The following is a 24653-nucleotide window of genomic DNA, read 5'->3' as shown; positions in this document are numbered from 1 at the left end:
GCGTTTCAAATAAACATTCAGTGAGATCGCTGAGAAGTTTTTGCCGGCAAGATAATGGTTCACTCTCGTGTAGGTCACTGTCAGAGGTAGTGGCCTACAGTGTGGGTCCAAATTGTTCGTCAAATTTGTATTGTTTTTGTGTTTCTTCCTTTTTTTATGGAAATCTAGTGTGTAGTGGCAGTTAATTGTGCAGTATGTGTAGTTACAAAGCAGGTTGAAAGATTTGGTCAAAGCGAACGGTCGGTATGTAGTTTTGCGAAAAACCGGCAAATTTGTCGAGGAATAAGTGATGTACAACCAAAGTAATATGGCAACTCTGATAGGGGTAATCACTGTTTTGTTTGTTTGTAAGCCGTCTCTCATATGAGATATTTGTAATACGGCGAGTACAACAAATTTGAAGGATAACAACATTGTTATCATTGTTATCAACAACAACATCCATTGTTGAGTTTTTAAAAAGCCCAGTCTGAAGTCTGTATCTAGTGCCGTCCATTTCAACCCCACTTTATTTGTCCGTGGTCGTCGTTCCAGACCATAGAAGCAGTCTTTTTGTTAGTGTGGTAGAGAGTTTAACCCCAGAAGAGCTAGTGCATTGTGTTTTGTGAAACCAAGGTAACTTTTTTGTTTTAAACTTTCAAAAAAATAAATAAACATTAAAATAATAATTGCTTTCATAATTTAAATAATAAAAATAAAGGTTTTAATAATTAATATTGTAAATCTTAGGGTGCGGCTATAATGTCATTTTAATTGTTCTCTGTTAAATTCAATGTTGACATATGACAGCTAGATTTATATTTTTGTGACATTAGCTTGTTTTGTTTTTAGAAAAGGTTAATCTTGATAAATAGTTTTATTTAAAAAGATAATTCTTTACTTATAATAATTTTTTATTTGCCACAGTTTATCGCCCAGTAACATTTGTCAGTTATGTAGCAATTCCCACTTGTAATAAGACACATATAAGTTTTTCTTTGTTATTTTTATATTTACTTTTGTGGCTATTAAAATAGTCTTTATGTATTATCTGTATTTGTAACTGTTTGTGTTAAGACAGTAATAAATGTTTAATTTATCTCTATGAACCATTTTGTTTATTTTAGAAAAGTCTTCTAAATCCTGTTTGTGTTCTTCTTTATTTTAGGAAAAAGAGCCTTTTTTCCTTTATCCAGGAAGATTAGAATTCTTCGAAGCGGCGTCCTTTTTCAAATAGCTACAGGTCTTTCTTGTTATTTTTATTTGCTCTTTTGGACGTGGAGATACATGTAAGTATCCATTTGTTTCATTTTTTGTAGTTGCCCCAATGCAACCCCATTGCCATTCACTTATCCACGACCCAGCTCTCCACATAAGCCCTAAGTGCCATTCGCACAGTATCGTTTATTTTGCTTGCCCTATCTCCACCCCAGTAACTTCTGTCTCAATTTTTAAACCCCCTATAATTATACCCTATGTGGTAGGCAAAATATTACGTTACAACTGACATCGTAAGAAATTTTCAAATATGCTTAGATCATAACACCAATTGAGGTTTTATAAAAACCACGCTGCAAAAGACCGCAGATGATGTGTTGGGTGAGGTAACCAAAGGGCAGCGAAACAACTGGTTCGATGAGAAATGCAAACGAGTAACCAAAGAGAAGAATGACGTGTATCTGAAAATGATCAACAAAAGGACTAGAAGCAATGTAATAGAATATCGAGTAAAGAGAAGAGAGAAAAAACAAAAGCATAAACAGAAAAAGCAGCAACAAATCAATAGATTTCGAAGAAATGGAAATATTAAACACAGAACACGAACATGGAAAATTTTACAAACAAGTTAACTTAAAAAGAAAAGTTTTTAAGCCACAAGCGAACCAATTTAAGGCTCATAATGGAAATATTCTGAACGACAAAGTAGATGTAATGAAGAGGTGGTAAAAACACTTTAGTGTGCTACTTAATGGAGAAAGTAGACCTGAAGATGGAGATGATATAGAACTAGAACCATAACAGGAGAGAACTGAGCTACGTTAACAACATTGGAAAAAATGAATAAAGCAATTAAGTCTTTAGCCAGAAACAAGTCAACCGGAGCAGATAACCCATTCGCAGAAATATTTAAATGTGGCGTTCAATCATTTGTAACCCTCTTTCACAAACTGTTAACACCGGTATGACAAAAATGCGCTTTTACAGAAGATTAAAATACTGAAATTATATTCCCTATACACAAAAAATGAAACGTGCTTGACTGTTATAACTTTAGAGGGATTTCGCTTCTAAATACGGCATACCAAATTTTGTCGCCAAGACTTAACGAACGACTGGCACACTGTAGAATGGATACTACAATTCCGTAATCCAGAGGATCAGATGGCAAGATAGTTAGAACGATTACAAGAATATAATTACGAGACCGAACACCGGACTGGAAGATTTAACTTAAATGCGGCTCTTTCGAGACGGTCGACTAGGTTGACTAGATTTATGAATGAAGAGAGATAAAATAACTAAGGCAGTCCATGCTACAATGAATACACAAGGTATGATACATAATGTTCCAAAATCAGTTCGCTTTCGCGCATGACGTAGTCAAGATCGCTTATTCCCGCAACATTTGAATGTAGTTGTATAGGAAAGACTTTTAATTTTAAGTTTTTTTATATAATTTGGCTAATTTAATTATAGTAATTATAAAGAAATGATAAAATTATGTTATTATAATATTTATCCTTTATAAAACATATATATCCTTTATAAGACAAGTTTTAATTATCTTTTATTACACGTAGGTACAGGTTAATTAACTTATACTCCAGACTTCGATATTTCAGATGTTTAAAAAGATACAGAAAAGTGGTAATGGAGGTACACAAAATTTGTACGTATGTATACCTACTGAACTAAACACAACATCAAAATAAATAATGACAAAGTCAACTTTATTTATATCGAATGAGCTAGCTGGCCATCGAATGAGTGTAGTGAGGGCACCAATATTGCACAACATTTAAAATGACATTTTTGTAATATTCACACATAAAATTATCTTGGTATTGTTTATAATAATGATAACATTGTATATTTTAATAATGATAACATGATTTAACAAAGAAGAATATGTTATTTTCTAAGATGCTAAATTGATTTCCTCCGAAACAGTTCTTATTGCAAATTGTATAGCAGGCTGACTCTAGTTTCTTACTTAACAAATCGATATGAAAAAACCATTTAAGGTTTCATGACTAATAATTAATAAAAATAAAGATTTAGACTTACGTCGTTGACCTAGAAGTAGTAAGAAGCTGCTCAACATACTTTTTGGACTCTCTGTGTTCGCCTCCTTATACGCGTTTCTTTTGGTTGGTTAAAAGGGTAGCCGATGTTGATTTAGGCAAATAAAGGCTAGGTACTGCCTCAGGTTTGAGTTTTAGACCCTTTTTAGAAACGTAATTTAAAAGTTCCTGTTGTAGATTTCTTTGGTAATCTTCAGTTTTAAAATGTGTATAACAAATTCTTGCAGTATTACAATTAAAATTATCCTATCTACAACAAGATATAATCCACAGTTTTCTGGTCACGCTATCTTTAGGAAATGTATGAAACCTAAAGATTTTATCTTCATTGTCACTATTGCAACAAGCAATTGCACAGCGTACTTTGAAAAAGGTACAAAACCAGATATACAATGGCAAATAAAAACTTTCAGTTTTACAAAAAAATACTATACAGTATAAATAAATAGTAACTAAACACCATTTGTATAAAGGCACATATGTAAGCATATATCTAAATTATTTTTCTATTATAAAATAGATGACTCAGTCAGTATTGAGATACTTTAAAATATATTTATTATCTCATAACTTGTAATTTGCAATAGTCACCATTGATAACCGATATTATTGTTGAACTTTTGTTTTTATACAAGCTTTCTGTCTTGCCGGTGTAAAGTCGTCTGAAGTCGATATTTATTGTGTTTTGCGTTTGAACTAATTTGTCTTATTTTTATATTATTATATTGTTTGATAAGTAAATTTTGCATATAATAATCGGTAGGTTATAGTAATGTGTATATTTTTTATTTTACTAAATTTCATTATAACTCATCTAAAATACCATATTGAATTCTAAAACAGATTTTTCTCTATTGTACTCTATTTTGTTTTTATTTTAGTAAAACTGCTTGGAAGTGAGTGACAGTGAATCAGAATAAGCAAATCTACTACTATTTACCTATTCACAGTATTTCCTCTGCAGAAAATTTTTAAATTTCAAGGGATTTGCATACAAAAAGAGTACTTATATTATTAGTATATGTATGAAAACAAAAATAAATATTTCGCCTGAATCTCTAGGAGAAGTAAAGGTTTTACGCTACTGAAAATATATTTTTTATTCAATTATAACCAAAACAAAACATTTAAAAAAAAAATTAGATCACTTTTTAACCATAATTTCAAAATTAATGTGTACGTTAAGCTGTAATAATGGGTTCGAGGTGGTTCAGGCGATCTTAACTACGTCACACTCCTGGGCCAGCTGTCAAATGTCATGCGCAATATCATACCTTGTGTATTCATTGTACCATGAAGGCAGTCGTTAAAAATCAATCAACCTCGAAGGATGATATCATTAGCAATAATTGCTCTCAAAAAACTGTTATTTTACAAGTAAATATTAATAATTAGTTTATAAAGTTACATCAAAATATACATAATTAGTACAAGGTATATGAAGATCATCTTTCTTTTTTGAAAAATCAATTTGTTTGTTTGTAAATAGCAATAACTGCAATGAGAGGTTAAGTATATCTTTAGTTTTTCTCTTTCAAACAAAAACTTAAAGCAATAAGGACAAATTGATAGCGATAAATAAGTAAGTACTATCTACCAGTGACGCGACTTCCTATCTTTATTAAAGGGTTTAGGGTTTACATTCTGTTGAATATTTAAATATGGGTAATTGTGCCAGTGTAAGATGTCTTATTCTCTGGCAGCAGATACTAGGAAACTAATATATTTCTGTGAGGATTGTGAGCAAGGTTTACTGTAAGTACCAATTTTGAACTCTATGGTTGAAGATTTAAAGATTGAAGTGGAGAAACTTAAATTTGCCAATGAAAAATCCTTACACGAAAAGGATAATCAGATTTATGATCTAAGGAAGACTATTGATGAACTGAAATGCAACTCCAATGCATCAGGTTTGTCTTTTGAAGTAACGTAATAAATGAGAGAATTCTAAAATCCAACAAAGTTACGTTGTTTAATGTTCCCGAATTGAAAGTAACGAAATTGCTTTGCAATTTGCAATTGAAAGCAAAAAGATAAAGCAATGGGTGTAGTGAAAGTTATTCGAGTAGGGAAAAACACAAATATTAAGTTTGGTCCTCTTAGAGTTTTTTTTCCGATAATAGTGCTGTTAAGGCCATTTTAGGCAACAAAAAAAGACTACAGAACTCAACAATCAAAATAAATAGTGATTAAACAAATATACAAAGGGATATGTTCAGTAACTGAAAGACACAAGATGGACCAGAAAACTAATTGACTGAACTAATTGATTGACTAATGGCAATAAGAAGAACAGAACCGTGAAGAGTGGCGAAAAATGGTAGAGACCTATGTCTAGCAGTGGACAGAAGAGGTTGCATGATGATGATGGTGTTCAGTAAAGAATTAAAAGACAGACAAAATAAAGGCGAAAAATACATTGCCATAAAATACAGAAATGGTGTACCAAAAATTGAATCATTCAAGAGAGCATTATGACATTTATATTTGTTGAAAGTTAATTACACGAGAGGGTATTTTAGATTGTGAAATTAAAATACCTCCATATACAACTTTTAGATGTGATCTTGATACTAGTTATAAGTCAAGAGGGGAAGGTATTTCGATTGTTTTTAAAGACTACATTAAGGGAACTGTACTGAAACGTTTGTACAAATATATAAACAACTCTGTTTATCAGTCGAAGATATATCTCAAAGGTTTAATCATCATAAGACATATATATTCGACGACTTCAGTCTTTCTGAAGCTTCTTGGGATAAAAATGAATCAGGTGTCCTGGTGAGTTGTCCTCAAGGTTCACATGCATTGTACTTAGCTGAGTTTTATGGTTTCATGAATTTTTTAAATAAATAATATTCCAAATGGACTTAGTATTTACAAATGTTTGTGATTTAGAAGTAGCAAAAGCTTTAGATCAGATTTTTAAAAATAGCTATCATCACCTAAGTTACACTTACAATATTAGTTTATGTGAATATCAAGGTAAGTGATTAGAATATACTGAATTTTATTATGATTTTGTAAACACAGACTATGAAGGTGTCAATAACTATCTTTAAGTGATACCTTGGGAAGGCCATTTGAATTTGTCAAATGTTTAAGATCCTCTTACAGAATTTTACAACATACTTAATATATCGTTATCGTTGATTGTACTAGGAAAAAGATTTAGAATTTCTAGTTATGCAAAATGGTTTAATGCCAAGTTACGTTATTTTTTAGTTTTGTGGAGTAATCCTAAGTAGTTTTGGCAGTTTGAAAAAAGTAAGAAAGCATCAAATGCTTTACTACTTAGTATGTAGGGGAGAGGGTGGCAAGTTGTTACATAATTGATTCTATTATTTATTTGGGCAATAGTAGATCTTTTATATGAAAACTAAAATCGGATTAAGGTAGTTGATACATTTACACAAATAATGTTAATTTTAATTTATTTAAAAAATCATATTTAACATTTTGTTATTATCAATTTAACTCAACTTGTAAATTGTAACAACATACCCCACTATGAGGCAAATTGTTAAAGTCCATGGGGTAAGATGTTACAATAGAAAAAAAATTCTAAAAACTTCCCACAACATTATTTAGTGGTCACAGAAAGAACCCTTGCTTAGCTATAAAAAATATTATAAACATAACACAAAATGAAATAAAATAAAAAATGAAAATCTAAACAAACCTGTTTACAAGAATGTTAAACTAGTCACTATCGGACGAGCAGTGAATACAAATATAAAAATCATCGTCTTTTCCACAAGCAATATGTGCCCACTTTTGACACACAATGCACCGAATCCATTCTTCGTTTTTGGACTTCGAAAATGGAGCTAAACATACCAGACACGTCGATTCCTCATCCTCTTCCGAGCTTTCAGAATCTAATTTTTTGAAGGTGTTTTTGGTAATGACGACGGTCCGTTTCTTACATTTTTTAACAGTAGTTTTTACCTTGTTTCTTGATTCACCTGATATGTTTCTTTTGGTTGCCCCCACGTTTTTTTTTCTTTGTCTTGCCTTTTCTTCCTCCTCCAAAGCTGATTTAATGGGAGTATCAGTCAAAACAGCGGAAGTTCTTTTCTTCCGACCCCCTTGGATTTCCTTGGCATTGCTTTTGGATAAGGCTTCAACTCCCATATAACTACGTTATATGAGTAGGTGAATCGACAGGTTCATTTATCGCCAAGTTAAAATCTGTGCTTGTAGAAGGTTGCTGTTGGGAAGGAGTTCTATGTGTTTCGGTGCCAATAGGTGCCGAATCTATGACTACTGTTGCGTTAATATTTTCTGTTATTGGCCTATTTGTTACCTCTGCAGGCAAGAATTCATCATCTTGAAAAATTTCTCTGTTGTATGGCCAAATTCCTGTCACACTAAATCCTTTTTGTATATTGAGAGGTGTAACAGCAAGAGGAAATGAATCTTTAAGAACGATAGGTATATCGTAAATGTTCATTACTTTACCGGGATAAGATCTTAACCATGCATCTGCAGCACTATTAAAATATCTTTTAAGTGGGCCAAATACCGTCCTATCAAGCAGCTGCAACTTGTGTGATGTATGTGGCGGGAAACTTAAAAGAACCACTCCATTTTCTTTGCAAAAATTCAACACCGGAATAGACAAATGAGACTCGTGATTATCTAATACCATCAAAACGGGTTTCTCTTTGCTAAATCGTACAAACTGGACGAAATGTTTCATAAACAACAAAAAGTTATCACATGTCATCCATCCAGAGGAATGAGACGCACATACACAACCAGGAGGTCCATTGGCTACCATAACTTCTTTGAATTTCTTTCTCGGAAATATTAAAAATGGAGGTACAAAATTTCCAGTTGCGTTGACAGCTAATGCCAAGGTAACAAGTTGACCTCTTTCTCCAGATGTGATAGCACCTACCTGCTTAGTTCCTCTTTTTGCAATGATTTTTGTAGGCCTTTGGACAGTTGTAAGTCCAGTTTCGTCCATATTGTACACTTCTTGGAGCTCAAATTTATATTTATCATAAACTTCGCCGAGATTGTTAAAAAACTGTGACACATTATGACGATTAAACGCGGTAGCTGGACCCATACTAGTAGCTTCAGGTGTCCGGACTGATAAAGTTCGATGCCTCTTTAAAAATCCATATAGCCAGTCTCTGGAAGCTATTTCATTAACCTTCCAATTTTCCGGAACAGATATTTGGTTGGCTGTTGCATATTGAAATGCCAATTTTCGCAAATCAGAAGTTCCTCTTCTTCAGCATTGTTAAATATTTTTCTGGCCGTAGCGTAGCCGACTAAGTTCTTGTTACTGTTTTCAGCACCTAAGTTTGATTTTCTTTTCATATAGCGGTGCAATGTCATAAAATTAACTCCATAGCGAGTAGCAGCATCCCTAATTGACAAGTGTTCTTGTAAAACCGATTGCACCGCCTTTTCAAATTGTTCGGTTGGAATAATAGCCCTTGTGGTTTTCTTGGTATACGTTCGCACTATGTTAAGCTATCTGAAAACAACCAAAACAATTTCATGATAGAAAAATTTAATAAAACCTAATCTGTGTTTCTAACATGATTTGCGAAAATAAATGTAGGTAGGTATGCTATTCATTACAAACAAATTACTCTCTACAAAATATGTCTGATCATAATATTGGATTTTTAGTGAAATCATAAATTATGGTAACCATATTGTAACCATTGTAGGTATTTCGATATATTCTTACATTAACGTGTTCGGGGCAAGTTGTTACAGTAACAACCTGGCCACAGATTATTGTAACAACTGGCCCCACGTGTACGAAATGAGGTTAAGTCAACGTTTTTTGGTAAATATTGAGAATCAATTACTAACAATAGCATGCCAATAACGAGAAATATATACGCTTCAAAACTATATAATACACATATTTATACTACTTACCAATGTCTCACAAATAAAAACAAAAGCCACCTGACAACGGTACAGTTTTAGACCCGAAACCACATTCTAAGCAATAACACTATGATGGATGTCTGACTTTAGTATCAATATCCGTTCACAGATGACGGGTCAACTTTCCATAAAATATCGGCAACTCATGATACTTGCTGCGTTTTAAAATAATTGTGTAACAACTTGCCCGTGTAGCAACTTGCCCCCCTCTCCCCTATTATTGAAATGTTATAACAACAACTGGACAACATATTGCAAACTGTTTCAGTCAATTTTTTTCAACAGTCTATTTGCAAAAATCAAATATTAATAACTTGAAACGAAAGGAAAACGGTAATCTTTTTATACCTAACTTTTCAAAATCAGTCAAAGATATTTTTAATAATATTTTATCCTTACCTAATAACTTAAACAGTGGTCCAGATGGTATTTCTAATTATTTTTTAAAAGATTGTATTTATTTACTAACTAATCCTTTACATCTTTTTCTTCATTAGTCATCAGTTTTCCCAACTTTATGGAAGCATTCTAATAACTGGTACTTTTTGGTTATTTTAATTCATCTTGTTTCATATATAATTCATATTGTTTTATTTATAATCAAGATTTTAATTTCACTTAGTTTGTAAGCAATTACAGAGATTGATTTTTGTACTGTATGTTAACATCTATAATTTTTGTAATGGAGGTAATCCCGTATATTAATAAATAAATAAATAAAATATGATACAAATTTAATATCTCATTACAAAATAGGCAACAATTAATAAACGTTTGAATTTCTTACTCATTAATTGCAGGAACTGCGGTGGTGGTGGAGGTTTGTTGTCTCGACCTGATAAAGGTGCCAATCTAAAATCTAAGAGTCTTAAGAAGGTCATCAGAAGAGCAGAGTCCACAGAAGCTAAAACTTCTTTTAAACTATTTCGCACAAAATGGATTGCGGGGATGGCGTAAAAGTATATTAAGCTTTTTAAAGTACTCTCGAAGGGTTTGGCCAACTGAAACAAAATATAAATCTGTATATAAAAGTACGTACAAGACTATGGGAAAAATTAATACAGACTAAACTTTATTTGGTAACTTAAGAGTTAAATCAATATTGTCCTAAAGCTTTTTTTTTGTGGGATTAAAATACAATTTACTATTTTTACTCGGAATTAACCACAATTTTTTCCCATGCAATCCAATTAACCATGTAGCATGATTTTTTTTTAAATATTAAATATATAGAATTTATTTGATACGCCCCTGGCATATGCTGTTTACTTAACAATTTATTTGCCGAATCATCTGAAAAAAATATTAACGGCGTAGTTATCGCATTTTACCTTGCCTTAATTGAGTTTTAATTTAAATAAGTTTTCACAAAAATTTGAAGACCCGGCGCTTTAAGGTTCAATTTTGAATCTGAGGCATCGAGAGAGATCCGATTGGCTGCGAGTAAAATCTGGGTACGAGGAAGTACAAGCTTGACAAAATAAGTCAGGGAGACCAATTTAGGGTCTGGACAGAGAAACATCGTTTTCAGAGAGTATTAAAAACAGACAGTTTTGCTTAATTCCATGAGTTTTGGTTGAAAAAAGGTGATTTGAGCTCAATATGTCATGTGGCAATCTTTGTAAATTGGGTTAATCACCGTTTTGTTTCAAGCTGTGTCCTGTAACAAGGGTTTTGATAACAGCATCCTGAGGGCTAAGAAAGCCGACATGGTAAGTGGAAAATGTTCGATTGAGTTTGAAGAATAACATATTGTTATCATCCAGGATGACCTGAAGTTCAGTTTTGGTATATGATTTAATTTTTGCCAGGATTTGTCAAGCTGCAGTTTTCATTTTGTATTTTTCAAAGGTCAGGTTTTGATTGTATTGAAGTTTGTGGGACAGTGAAGCAAGTAGTTTTGTTAAATTTTTCTGAATAAACATTTATCGTTAATACAATAAGATTTGCTTCATGCAATCATGTCAATTTCAAAAGTTTAAAAATAAGTATAAGTTTAATGTATCAGCTAATTGTAATATTTTAGTTTTCTTTTAAATAAAATTAACCTTTGACAATTAATTAATAATATAGAAAAGTTGAGTAATTTCATTTCGACATATGGCAGTTGGTACATCTTTTCTGCCATTTGGTATGTAACCATAGTTTTAATGGTGTTTTGTTAGAAGGTTGAACTCAATGTAATGTTTGTTGATAAACTCAGACGTTTGTTGTAATACCTGTTTATATACTATAAAAATAAATGTAATTTTTCTCTTAAAATAGGAGTTAAAAAAAATATGTCTTTCAGAAGAAAAAACCTTCCTTTCTAAGCAGCAAGAGGATTCTTTTAAACGACGTCCTAATTTTAAATAGTTTAGAAATCTTCTTGTTTAATATTTGCCCAGGACATCTGTAAGTTTATCTTTGTTTCTTTTTTGTAGATAGTTCTCCCAGTCCCCCCAAAAAAAGAATCACAGACAAATAGAAAGAATCGGGAATGGGTAGTATTGATTAGTATAAGGCGTTTATGTAAAGAAACCTTAGCTTCTCAGCTAGAAAGCCACAAGCAACGAGTGCAGCTTTTGCTATGAACTTTAATAGGCTTAATACCAAAAAATTTAATTATAATTTAGCTAAACTATTAGATCAATAGTAGTTTTGCCCCGAAAAACAAGTTGAGTCAGGCACATCACAAGAACAAGGAACTATGGTCACAATTTGTCCTTGTTTGTTTTTCCCAGGAAAAAGTTTCAACAGCATTTTATAAGAAATGGTTCTACTGGTTGTAATGGTTCTTTTAATAAAAGTGACTGGATTCAGGCAGTAGATCTTTTATTATTAATGCAACATTTTACAAAGTTGGCAAAACTAACTGAAGAAAATCGTGTTCTGGTAGTAATGGATAATCATAGCTCTCATATAAGCTTGTATGTAATTAATTTCTGCAGAGAAAACTTTATTATTATATTATCGTTCCTGACTCATTATGATTTACCAGTCCTGGTTGAAACAGTCTTATTGTCAGCTGCCATAGCGTCTAATATACTTGCTGGATTTACATGCACAGGAATACCTTTATTCAACTATCTTATTTTTTACGATACTGATTTTGCTCCAGCTTCTGTCACTGATATGCCATATAAATCAGCTATCGAATCTCAAGCTTTTATCATCCCAAAATTTCTCTTCCCTGGACCCTCCTTTCGCGATTACTTCACTTCTATATCTATACTGCAACGAGTGGAGAAAGTCTCTTCAGGATATGCAAACCACTTCCTAACGCGAATATAAATAAAAATCAAAGACTGGTAGGACAAAAGGTAGGACTACTATATACAAAGATACTCCTGAGAAACAAGCATTGGAAGAAGAAATAAAAAGAAAGACAGCAAAGAAAGTTGCGGCAGAAGAAAAACGTCGATTACGATTCTAGTGTAGATTCGTCTGAAGGTGAATCTGATATTTGTCTTGTATGCTACAAACCGAATTCTAAGAGTAGGGAGGATTGGTTATAGTGCACCAAGTATAGAAAACTGGCGAACAATAGCTGTACAAATAAACATCCATATTTAATTTGCTTTAATTGTTAATCCGAATGATAATTTTCATAATTATTTTAGACATACGTGATGGATTCGACCGTTACTTAATGGAAATTCATTTTATCTATAAAACACTTTCGTTTATAAATTAGTATTTCCACCACCAAAGAACAAATCCAGTACCTTCTGCTCGATTACATATACAGGCAAAATATCAACAAAAATAGCAAACACATAAAAAAGAAAGGAGTAACACCAGCTTTCAGAACAAATAACAACCTAGGCAAATATATTAAAAACAACAAGAGCCAAAATAAAAAACACTTACACAGTGGTGTGTACAAACTTAAATGTGGCGACTGCCCAAAAACATTGGTCAAACTGGTAGAAATTTTATCAAACGTATAGCAAAACATAAAAGGGATTTCAATAATAGAAAAAAAGTTTCTACGTACGCACTTCACCTTCTTCTAGACCATATAATCATTATTTTATTGACGAATTTCAAATTTTTTACATTCAAAATAAAGGCATTAAGCTATCTTTATTAGAATCTATGGAAATCAACAAATAAAAAATATAGACATAATTCTGAATACCCAACTTGAGATCAACAGTTCTCTTCTCGTCAACGTATTCAGTTAAAGATTATAAAGTGTAAACACATACCAAAATAGATCACTTGAGAAAGACACTCTAACCAAAACAGCTGTAGTGATAAGAGTTTAAAATAAATTTTGTGGAATATTGTTCTGCAGCTATTTTCTTGTGGCATTTTAAATTAATTACTATTTAAATGGGAATAAGCCACAATTAAAGGTTAAAATACGTTTATTGACGTTTCAATTTCCACTTCGGAAATCGTTCTCAATTTACTAATGTTTGTATTTTGAGAACGATTTCCGAAGTGGAAATTGAAACGTCAATAAACGTATTTTAACCTTTAATTGTGGCTTATTCCCATTTAAATAGTAATTAAAATTTTGTGGAAGTTTTGAAAACAAAGTTTTTAGTGTTTTATTGTTAGATTATTTTATTCGTTCAAGCTTTCTTTATTTTTATTTTGTGTTTTGTTCTATTCATTAGAATGCTTTATTTTTTGTTAAATTTTATAACTATTTTAATTAAGTACCCTTTCATACATTGTGTAACAATTATTGACACTTGGTACTGTAACAATTCATACCCTCGGTGGGACCATTGTTACATTCTGACTTGTTTGGTAAAATTGCAATTATAAAAATACGTGATAGGTATTTTATTTTAGTTTTTTTTGTTTTAATATAGAGGAAGTAAGCCAAATATGAAATATGTCTTCATTATGGAATATCCTAAGGTTGAACAAACTAAAAGTGGCAACACTGGAACGACATCGCCAGCGTGTAGCCAGTGCTTGTCGTGACTAACGTGACTGTAGACAGTCATCGTTAAACCGTTGAAAGTAACAGGTGTAATTTTCTATAGTAAAATTCCACTATTTGGAAGAGTGATTTCATCGTTTAAACGCCGAATGTCCTTAAATTTAAATGTACTTAGCAGACCCCGAAAACTAACAGTTTAATTTGCGTTTTTTCATCAGAAATCATAGAATTTATAATTGGTACATATATTTGTGCTTCTATATAGCAGACGTAACCACAAGATGCCGTACAGTGTAGCCGACTCTTGTTCACAAGTAGCAGTTATGGTCATACAAACCTGAATTCTTCGACGCAGCGATTATTACCGAAATAAAAATTCCAATAAAATGAGTTTTTTCAATAGAAAAAATTTAGCTCAAAATTGTATTAAAATAAATTTTATTTACATGTTCAGTTTTGTGACATATTTAAGTTTATGAATTAAAAATTAATATGTTACATTTGATTCCCATTTCGTTTCAAAAACTTGGCAACTTGGGAATTTGTAAAGCATCGTAGCGATAATACAACCGCATCTGCCGAAGCAAGAAACGTTCATTTACATAGGCGGTGCTGACGGGAGTGCTTCTGTTGCCTTTTGTGATTATATTTTTTGCGGTTGAAATTTGTGGTGATAATCCTAGTGTTACTGGAGTTTGTCGTTTTATAGAAAATTTTTAATTATATTCTGTGATTATTAAAATATAATGGACAAACAACCGAGTTGTTCCAAGAGAAGACAACAACATGTTAACGTCAGAAGAGAAGGTAGTGATAGGATATGAAGGAATTGAATTGCATGATACAAAAAAATGGCATCAAATACTAGCCAAGCGGTCGATATTTGTAGCAGTTTAACAAAAGTATCCATTAGCTGTATTTATCATGTGACTAAAAATACATCGGAAAACAAAAACCAAGTAAATCGTAAAACTAGAGGTAGAAAAAACATTGTTTTGAATGACGAGACAAGACATTTTATTTTCGGAGTAAACTTCCAATACTGAAAAAATTTCTCAAGGGTTCGAAAAGAATTACTTTTTACCCAAGATTTCTCGTAGAGTATTAATCAGAACTATGTGCGAAATGATCGATATGTAAAAACAGAAAGTGTGTTATAAGAAAAAAAAAAGAAATTATTGTGTGGAGAAGAAAATATCTTAAAGAAATACGCACACTTGCATTGAACGGAAAATATATTATTTGGATGTAATCTGGATTAACGAAGGTCACACAGTTGAAAAAGATTGGCAAGATTTAAATGTCAAAGGTAAACACGAAGCATTTATAGACGGCTGCTTTACAGGATTAAATGCTCCATCAGGAAAGGGACGACGTTTAATCATTATTCATATATTAAGTGATACAGGGTTCCTTGATTCAAGAAAAACAAGAGAGTATCATGAAGAAATGACTTCCAAAGTATTTGAGCGCTAGTTTAAGAGAATCTTAACAAAATTAGAACCTGGTCAGGTCACGTCAATGGACGTTTTAGCGTAACTTCCGCGACTGCCGGGTAGCATCAATAAGCTTTCTGCAAATTTATTTATTTTTTTATAGCTTTTTGTAACAATAAAACACTGAAAACTTTGTTTTCGACACTTCCACAAAATTTATTATAAAATCTTATCACTACAGCTATTTCGGCAGAGTACCTTTCTGAAGTGATCTATTTTTGGTATGCATTTACAAAGTAAAGTCTTTAACCAAATATGTTGAGGAGGGGAGAACTGTTTGTCTTAAGTTGGTTAAAGACTATAAAGTGGTTTCCTTAAAGACTATAAAGTGTAAATTCATACCAAAAATAGATCACTTGAGAAAGGCACTCTGCCGAAACAGCTGTAGTGATAAGATTTTATAATAAATTTTGTGGAAGTTTCAAAAACAAAGTTTTCAGTGTTTTATTGTTACATAAAATGAATTTCCATCAAGTAACGGTCGAATCTATCAATTATAGCTTTTTGCTTATGGCATTCTGTATTTTTAGGGGAATTTAGGGAATAAGTCACAAAATATATTCAAATGTTTAATTTACTGACGAAGCGACACTGTGCCCTTTTCACAAAAAAGGCGACAAAAGTTTATGCCACAATTACAGGGGAATAGCCCTACTAAATGTTGCATATAAAATACTTGCAGTATATATAAAAGATAATAATAATAGTCTCCCGTTTTTATACCGCTGTCGCGGCTTTGGGAGTATAGCAGGGTAGTCTGCTATATCTAGGGCCTACGGTATACAAGGAAGGTAACAGGGCCAGTGCTACGCTTCAACCGTCTATTATTACCCCTGGTTTTACCCAAGGTACTCATTTTTATTCAGGCTGAGTCGACCTGGGGCCTATAGACATTTTTAAAATGTCTAGATGTTCTTGCCGACGGTGGGATTCGAACCCCGGACCACCGGCTTGCGATTCAAGCATCCTACCGCTTGCGCTACGCAGGCCGCTACGCAGCTATCTCAAAATTAGATAATGACATAGGGGAATATCAATGTGGATTCAGAAGAGGGCGCAGCACAGTGGATCAAATTTTCCTACTGCGCGAAATACAAGCAGAAAGCTACGAATATGGGAAAGCTACAATGGCTCTATTCATCGACTTTAAACAAGCGTTCGATAGGATAAAACGCAAAGAAATATACAAAGCACTACGTGAAATGGGAATTAGTGAAAAACTGATAAGAATGGTAAAAGTGACACTCCAAAAAACAGAGAATAGGGTTAAAATAAATGGCGAAGAAACAGATAAGTTTGAGGTCAGTGAGGGGGTGCGACAAGGAGACCCACTGTCATCGCTGTTGTTCAGTATCGTCCTCGAAGTTACCATCAGAGAAGCTGGAATCAACAGGTCAGGACTTATATATCAAAGAAAACACCAATGCTTAGCATTCGCTGACGACATTGTACTGATACCCAGAAGTAAGCAAGAATTAAAAGAAATAATAAAAAGATTAGAAATGAAAACGAGAAAGAAAGGGATGTACATAAATGAAGAAAAGACCAAATATATGGAATGGACAGAAAGAAATTACCTACAAGAACAATATCTGACAGTAATACCAGATGAAAAAACATATAAATTTGAAGAAGTAGAAATATTCCAGTATTTAGGGCGACATTCACGAGAAGACCAAATATGAAGGAAGAAATACAAGCGAGAATTATGGCCGGTAACCGTTGTATTTTTGCACTAAACAATTTATTAAGAAATTAATTAAAATCCTTTGTAAAAGGTATATATTTAAAAACCCAAACGGGCTGTGTTAGACAAAACGTTTTCGGAATACATCATTCCATCATCGGTGTCTAGGAGTACATGAATGTAGCCACTAAATATATGGGTAAAACCCATATGGAAGCAACTGCAAGTTGCTTCCATAAAGTCCTCGTAGACACACCGTCTCAGGACTTGCAACTTCAACGTGGAGTCATATGTCGCCATGTTACCTAATCCAAGGGTAACTTTAACATCATAAGTATTTATAAGATATAATGTCGAACAAATGTAACTAATTATTTGTTAACGGGTTTTACCCATATATTTAGTGGCTACATTCATGTACTCCTAGACACCGATGATGGAATGATGTATTCCGAAAACGTTTTGTCTAACACAGCCCGTTTGGGTTTTTAAATATATACCTTTTACAAAGGATTTTAATTAATTTTTTAATATATGGTATACAGCCAAATACAGGAACGTAGATTCCTTGTGGAATTTATTAAGAAGCAAAAACATATCTAGAAGGGCTAAGATAAGAAGATATAAGACAGTAATAAGACCTATTGTATTATATGCCAGTGAAACATGACAATGAACAAATCCGAGCAAGTCTTGCTGCAAGTCTGGGAAAGAAAAGTCCTCAGGAAAATATTTGGAGGTGAATTATGGAATGGTATATGGATAAAAAGACCAAATATGGAATTAGAGGAGATGTATGGAGAACCGAATATCGTAGGGATCATAAAGTCACAAAGACTGAGATGGTTGGGACACATCCAAAGGATGGAAAACACGAGACTGTCAAAAAGAATGCTAATGGGAGGAATAAGAGGGAAAAGGAAGAAAGGCAGACCGAAAACCAGGTGGAAGAAGGATGTTGAAAAAGACATAGAAAAACTTAAAATACCAAACTGGAAAAATAAAGCAACAAACAGAAAAGAATGGAAAAGAATAGTAACCCAAGCCATGGGCCTTCTAGGCCTGGAGAGCTAAATTATATATATATATATATATATATATATATATATATATATATATATATATATATATATATATATATATATATATATATATATATATATATATATATATATATATATATATATATATAATTTACTGACGTTTCGATCGCTATAAAGAGACCGTTTCCAAATATATAAATGATAGATATATTTATTTTTTATAGCTTCTTTTTGCTTGTGAAATTCTGTATTTTTGGGGAGAATTTTGAAAATAAGCCACAATATATTTATTTACATGGTTAATTTACTGACGTTTTGATCTCTATTCCAGGGACCGTTTTTAAAGTTAGAAAAAAAAAAGAATATAAATAATATAAGATTATAAAAATAATATTATATAAATATATAATAATAAACAAATAAAATAAATGTAACTATCGTGTATATCTTTGAAAACGGTCTTTGGATATAAAGATCGAAACGTCAGTAAAAACCTGTAAATAAATTTATATTGTGGCCTATTTCGAACAAATAATATTTAAAAAATATAATAAAATTAACGTTGAAATAAAAGTGAGTGTACGCCACGGGATATTCATACGTTTTTCCCCACTTCTCTGCCTTCAGACGATGAAATCACTCTTCCAAATAGTGGAATTATATTATAGCTATATTTGTTTTTTACGCCGGCTCGAAAATTATTTAAGGTATGTATTCTATATTTTGATACACATACTTAAAATAAGCATAGAAATATCCGATTACATCTTGCATATTTAGAAGGCTTAAGTTTAATTTTCCGATATTAAAATTTAACATTAACCTGTTGCAAATACTTTAATTTGGCCAACAAAAAAAAAGATGGCAATGTACCTTATATGGAATACTATACTGTCGCTATAATGGAATATTCCATATTAGGTACATTTAATTTTTGAAGATTTTAAGAAGTAAATCTACATAGGTTTTCTGTTAATAAATACTGTCTGAATTAATTATTAATATGTTTTTTAGAGTAATACCATGTGTCGTAAAAAATGGAGAAAAGAAGATATGGTTCGTGCCATTCAAGCTGTGTGAAGTCAGGAGATGGGATACAAAAAAGCCGCAGATATATTCAATGTTTCACGCACTATATTATATCGTCTATCAGCTAAGACAAATGCTACACCAGTCCAGGTTGTTAAAACAAAATTAGGAAGATCTGCAGTCCTACCACAAAACTTAGAAAATCAATTGGTATTCTATCTACTTTTAATGGAAAAATAGTTTTACGGGTTAACAAGAAATGATGTTAAAAGTATGGCTTATCAGCTGGCTACTGTTAATAAAATACCCAATCCATTTTCAAAGGAAAAGGAAAGTGCCGGAAAAAAATGCTTAGATTTATTCCTGAAACGACACAAGGATAGAATTTCTTTCAGAAAGCCAACTAGAACGTCCATTCATAGAGCCAAACGCTTTAATAAGAAAAAAGTGGCACTTTTCTTTGATATTTTGGAGGCAGCATTTGAAAATCATAATTATTCAGCTGATAGAGTATTCAACGTGGATGAGACTGGATTAAGTATTGTTCAATCCAAAGTCCAATACTTTCTTGCGCTTAGAGGTTTGAAGCAGGTAGAAGCATTAACTTTTGCAGAAAGAGGTTCTTTAGTCACAACAGTCTTGTGTATGAGTGCCGGAGGAACTTTTGTTCCAGCATATCTGATTTTTCCCAGAAAAAACCACAATGTTTTATTGTAAAAGGGTGCTCCTCCTGGTTCAAAAATTGTGTGTCATCCAAATGGATGGATTCAAACCCATATTTTTAAACAGTGGTTCCTAAATTTTATTGAAAAAGTGAAATCATCACAAAACGATTCAGTGTTGCTAGTGTTAGACGAACACTATACACATTGTATACACATTTTCGAAATTTAGAAATGATAAATTTGGCAAGGGAGAATTTTGTTGACATGGTGTGCTTGCCTCCTCATTCTACCCACCACATGCAGCCCTTAGATAAAAATCCATTATAGTGAGATGTTGAGATTATTTTTAAGGTCAAATCAAATATCAATTACACATTATGACATTGCTGAACTATTTGGAAAGGCGTATCTTAAACTGCAAACTGGGACAATTGCCGTTAATGGCTTCAGAAAGACCGAAATATTTCCTATAAATGGCCATGTCTTTAACGAAAGCGATTTTCTTGTTGCAGAACAAGAAAATACTAAAAAAGCAAAATATGCAGTAGTTGAAAATATTGCCGACAATAGTGTAGATGAAAATGAATTTGTTGGACCCGAAAATGTTACACCGGTGCCAACCTTTCAAAAACAGACAGGATCTTGAAGGGGTAGGGCACCTGGAAAAGCAGCGATTATTTCCTCGTCTCCACACAAAGATGCTTTGGAAACTTCAATAAATTCTTCTTCAAAACAAGCCAAAACAGTAAAGCGGTAAGTACCAATGGAGTCATTAGATAATCAACAACCATCCTGTAGTTACCAGTATCTACATAAGACGAAAAAAAAGAGAATATGTCAAAATTCCTCTTCAGAATCCAAATCAGTAAGTTTCAAAGACGATTCTTCCGATGATGATGACATGATAGATATTGCAGCAGACAATCCTGAAGAAGAAGATGCTACTTGTTTCTATTGCGATGGAAAATTTTTGGAAGACAGAAAAGAAGAGAAGTGGATACAGTGCGTTGTCTGCAAAGAATGGTGCCACATAGATTGTTCCGGGTGTGAAAATGATATCTTTATTTGTGAGATTTGCAAAGACAATTAACATGTTTTGTCAAGGGATAGAAAGTGTCTAAATCCTAATAAGTTAAAATATACTTAAAAATAATGAATTTCGTAAAATAGATAGTGTTTTATTTTAAATCTTATTTTTTTATTTAAATGCATATTACTGTGTTCCATATTAGTATCACAGCATCACAGCATATTTCATATTAACACTTTGGCTACTGGCTATAATTTTTTTGTCAGAAAAGTAAAGTTTTTTGTCAGAAACTGAAACTATATTTTGGTAAAATTCACAATATTTAATACTAAAAACATGTAAATATCAACATTTAGGTATTTTTTTGAAAAAAATCATGTGTAAGGGCCGTGTCAAAAAATGGTACACACAGTTTGTGGCAGAAATAAATGCGTAATTATCTTCTTAGAAACTATGTGTACCATTTTTGGACACAATGTTCATTTTTTTGCTTGACTGCTTAAAAAAGCAGTTGGTACACAAAAACTTATCACTGCATGCTAGACAAGATGTTTTAACACGTTTTGTTTCTTTTATAGCAAAGTTACGTCCATTTCTAGCACTATTATTTTTATAACATCTTGTACAACGACCTCTCTGTTCCACTTCGGAAAGTTTGTGATTTCTTTCTTAGTTAACACGACGATCATCCAAATTTTTCATCTGAATATTTCGACTACGAAAAATTTCTGAGGCGATTTCTTCTCTAAATTTAGTGATACTTATCTTTTTGTTTGTTATAGCCTCGTATGCAGTATGTGCATTTATAATAGATGTGTTAACCAAAAGTTCAATTGAAACTTTCCTATACCACTTAATACCCCTACGCACTGCTGATGAATATGATGCTTTTTGATCAGAGACGTCTATAATTGATTTCACATTATTATACTGCACGATTGTGGAAGGCTTTCTCACGACACCCCTTTTTGTTGGCACGTCCACTATTTCAGGCACAGACTCCGTAGTGAGAAACATGACATCTCTTTTGTCTTTCCATTTTCCAATTATGATTTTACTGTTACTCTGTCTCATGACTAATTCACCCCTTTTTAATTTAGCCTCACTTACTACTTTTGGATTATGCTTTCTGTGTTTTCTCAGTGTGCCTATTAAATGTGTATCTTTGTACAGAAGTTCGTGTGCTAAATTCACGCTAGTGTAATAATTATCTGTGCACAAAACGCGACCTGAATGTAAAAGTGGTTCCATAAGCTGTAGCACCACTTTTGTACCAATTGGCTTTTCATTAGGTGTTTGCTCTTTTCCTGTATAAATTTTAAAATTGTATGTGTAACCTTTCACTCCACATAGTTTAAATAATTTCACACCGTATTTGTGACGCTTTCCCGGTATATATTGGCGAAAGCTCAGTCGTCCTCGAAAAGGAATCATCGTCTCATCTATACACATTCTTGTCAGGAGTATATGCTGATTGGAACTTCTTGATTAACAAATTTTGCAAGGGAAGGAATTTTTTGAGCCTATCATTTGAGGCAATTTCGTTGTTTGAGAAGTGCAAATTGGACAAAAGAAGCTCAAACCTTATCCTGGACATGTGAACAAATTTTTCAATTTCATTTTTGTACAGCATATTGGTGCTAAAATAATCTTTCAAAGTGAGTTTACGATCCAAACCCATCCATATTAGAAGACCTAAGAAAACAAAAATTTCGGATTGATTTGTGTTTCTCCATTGTCCCAATAATGCTGTTTTTGTTAATGTTTCATTTGTAATTCCTGATACTATTTTCTGTTCAGCATATCTGTTGGTTTCCTCGGCAATAAGTGATAAGATATCGTTGTCAATAAATAATTTATAAAAATGAATTGGATGATCTCCTTCCCTTTGTACAAAAAAACTTTGGGAGAATCCTGAATCTTCCGTGAAAGTAAATGTGTTCAAATTACCTACAAAATTATAAACTCAAAACTATAAAAGTGAATACTAATTTATATATTACCTGCACAATTATTCCAAATGATATTAGGATTAGGATTATTTAAAAAAATATCAGGTTCAGAATCGTTGTTGAGAGATTCTAGATCAGATTCGAATTCTAACTCTTGCCCATCACTGTTAATTTCTAAATTAGAGGAAGAAGAACACGAATCTTGATCATTTGGATCATCTATATCCATAGCATCATCATCATCATCTTCACTAATAAACTCATACTCCATTTCACTCATATTCTCGGCTATTTCACGTAGTTCAGCATCACTTAATTTTTTATTTGACATTTTAAGTACTAATTTTAGAACCGTAAACGCACAAGACTAATATTGCACAAACAACAAGTTTCTGCAAGTCAGAAAATGGCCATAATATGCCATCTGCTGAAGGAGTCTCAAACTGCTCCGCCATAATTTTAAAAAATCGGTCATAGTACAGCCATCTGTTGATTAAGTCCCAAACTGCTTCTCCAGAATTTAGCAGTAAACTGTAGGAACCTAGATACGCATTTAAAACCATCAGAACTGTGTTCACCAAATGTACACACAGCTTGAAACATTACCATTTCATGTGACCAAATTTGGTACACGCAGTTTCTGGTAAACATCAACTGTGTACCAGAAATGGTACACACAGTAGCCAAAGTGTTAAGTACGTATTCCATATTAGGTACAAAATTTACCTTTTTCATATGTCACTTTTTAACTATCCCGGTATGCAGATTTTCCTATTTTTAATACTAAAATCTGATATATAAAACATTAATGTGTATTTGTAAAGAATCACACATTATTTTTAAAAACAAAAAAATTACAAGCCAAATACTAAACGGTATTCCATATATGGCGCACTTCCTCTACCTTAGTAGTATACCTAGCTATTTTGTTCCAAAAAATTATAATTTTTGAATGAGTTAATAAAAATTTTGTTGATTAAGTTTGTTTTGTAACTATTGACATATCTCTCCTACTCAAATATTTAAATTTTACAGCTGACTAAACAGATAAAATTCAAAATATTACTCTGTACTTTGTACTTCTTACCTCAGGCAATCTCTTTAGCCAACAGTTAACAAATGGATCAAGACCAAGCACTGCGGGCTCTAAATACACCATTCCGCATCTGGATACCGTAGCAGGAGATGCAACTGCCAGATCTGCCACTTCGAACATCATCGTCATAGTATCTCGAAGTTTGATGATTTCTCCACTACTTAGGCATAGTTTTTTGTTGTCGTCCAAAACCGTGTTCATGTTTTCGATCCAAACGGCATCCACTGGACCGTCGAAGACGTACCAACGTCTATCTTTGTTGGGTGCGTTAATTCCAAGTCGAACGAGACATGGAAGAATGCCATCAGTCCTTAAAAGAAAGTTTTATTTTTAATTTAGGATAAGATATTAATTCCATATAATTTAATTACTATTTCATAAATAGTGTGTACATCTGTGTGTATGTACAGTAAAACCACCCTTAACCGAAACCTTTTTAACCGAAACCTCGTTTAACCGAAACGGCTGAGTTTCAATAATTTCGTCAATAAAAAGTAAACTTTTATCGCAAAACGTAAACAATTCCATTAATTTCACTCACCGATTGATGCGTATGTGTGT

The 24653-nt window shown here is 32.5% G+C and overlaps 1 protein-coding gene across 2 annotated transcripts in view; it reads right to left on the bottom strand.

Moving 5' to 3' along the window:
• Positions 1 to 24653, bottom strand: part of LOC140449818 (dynein axonemal heavy chain 1-like) — a 1063244-nt gene that overhangs the window by 494713 nt on the left and 543878 nt on the right. For both annotated transcript variants that reach the window (XR_011951893.1, XM_072543176.1), the window contains exons 29-30: positions 24084 to 24402; positions 9997 to 10210 (exon numbers count right to left, since the gene is read on the bottom strand). Coding sequence is in view for 1 of the 2 variants with exons in the window: in XM_072543176.1 (XP_072399277.1) it covers positions 9997 to 10210; positions 24084 to 24402 (533 nt within the window). In the remaining variant the exon portion in view is untranslated. The remainder of the gene's footprint in view (positions 1 to 9996; positions 10211 to 24083; positions 24403 to 24653) is intronic.

Source organism: Diabrotica undecimpunctata, chromosome 9, assembly GCF_040954645.1.
Source record: "Diabrotica undecimpunctata isolate CICGRU chromosome 9, icDiaUnde3, whole genome shotgun sequence".
Lineage (NCBI taxonomy): Eukaryota > Metazoa > Arthropoda > Insecta > Coleoptera > Chrysomelidae > Diabrotica > Diabrotica undecimpunctata.
The sequence above is the reverse complement of the archived record's forward strand: the minus strand, read 5'-3'. Positions and strand labels throughout refer to the sequence as shown.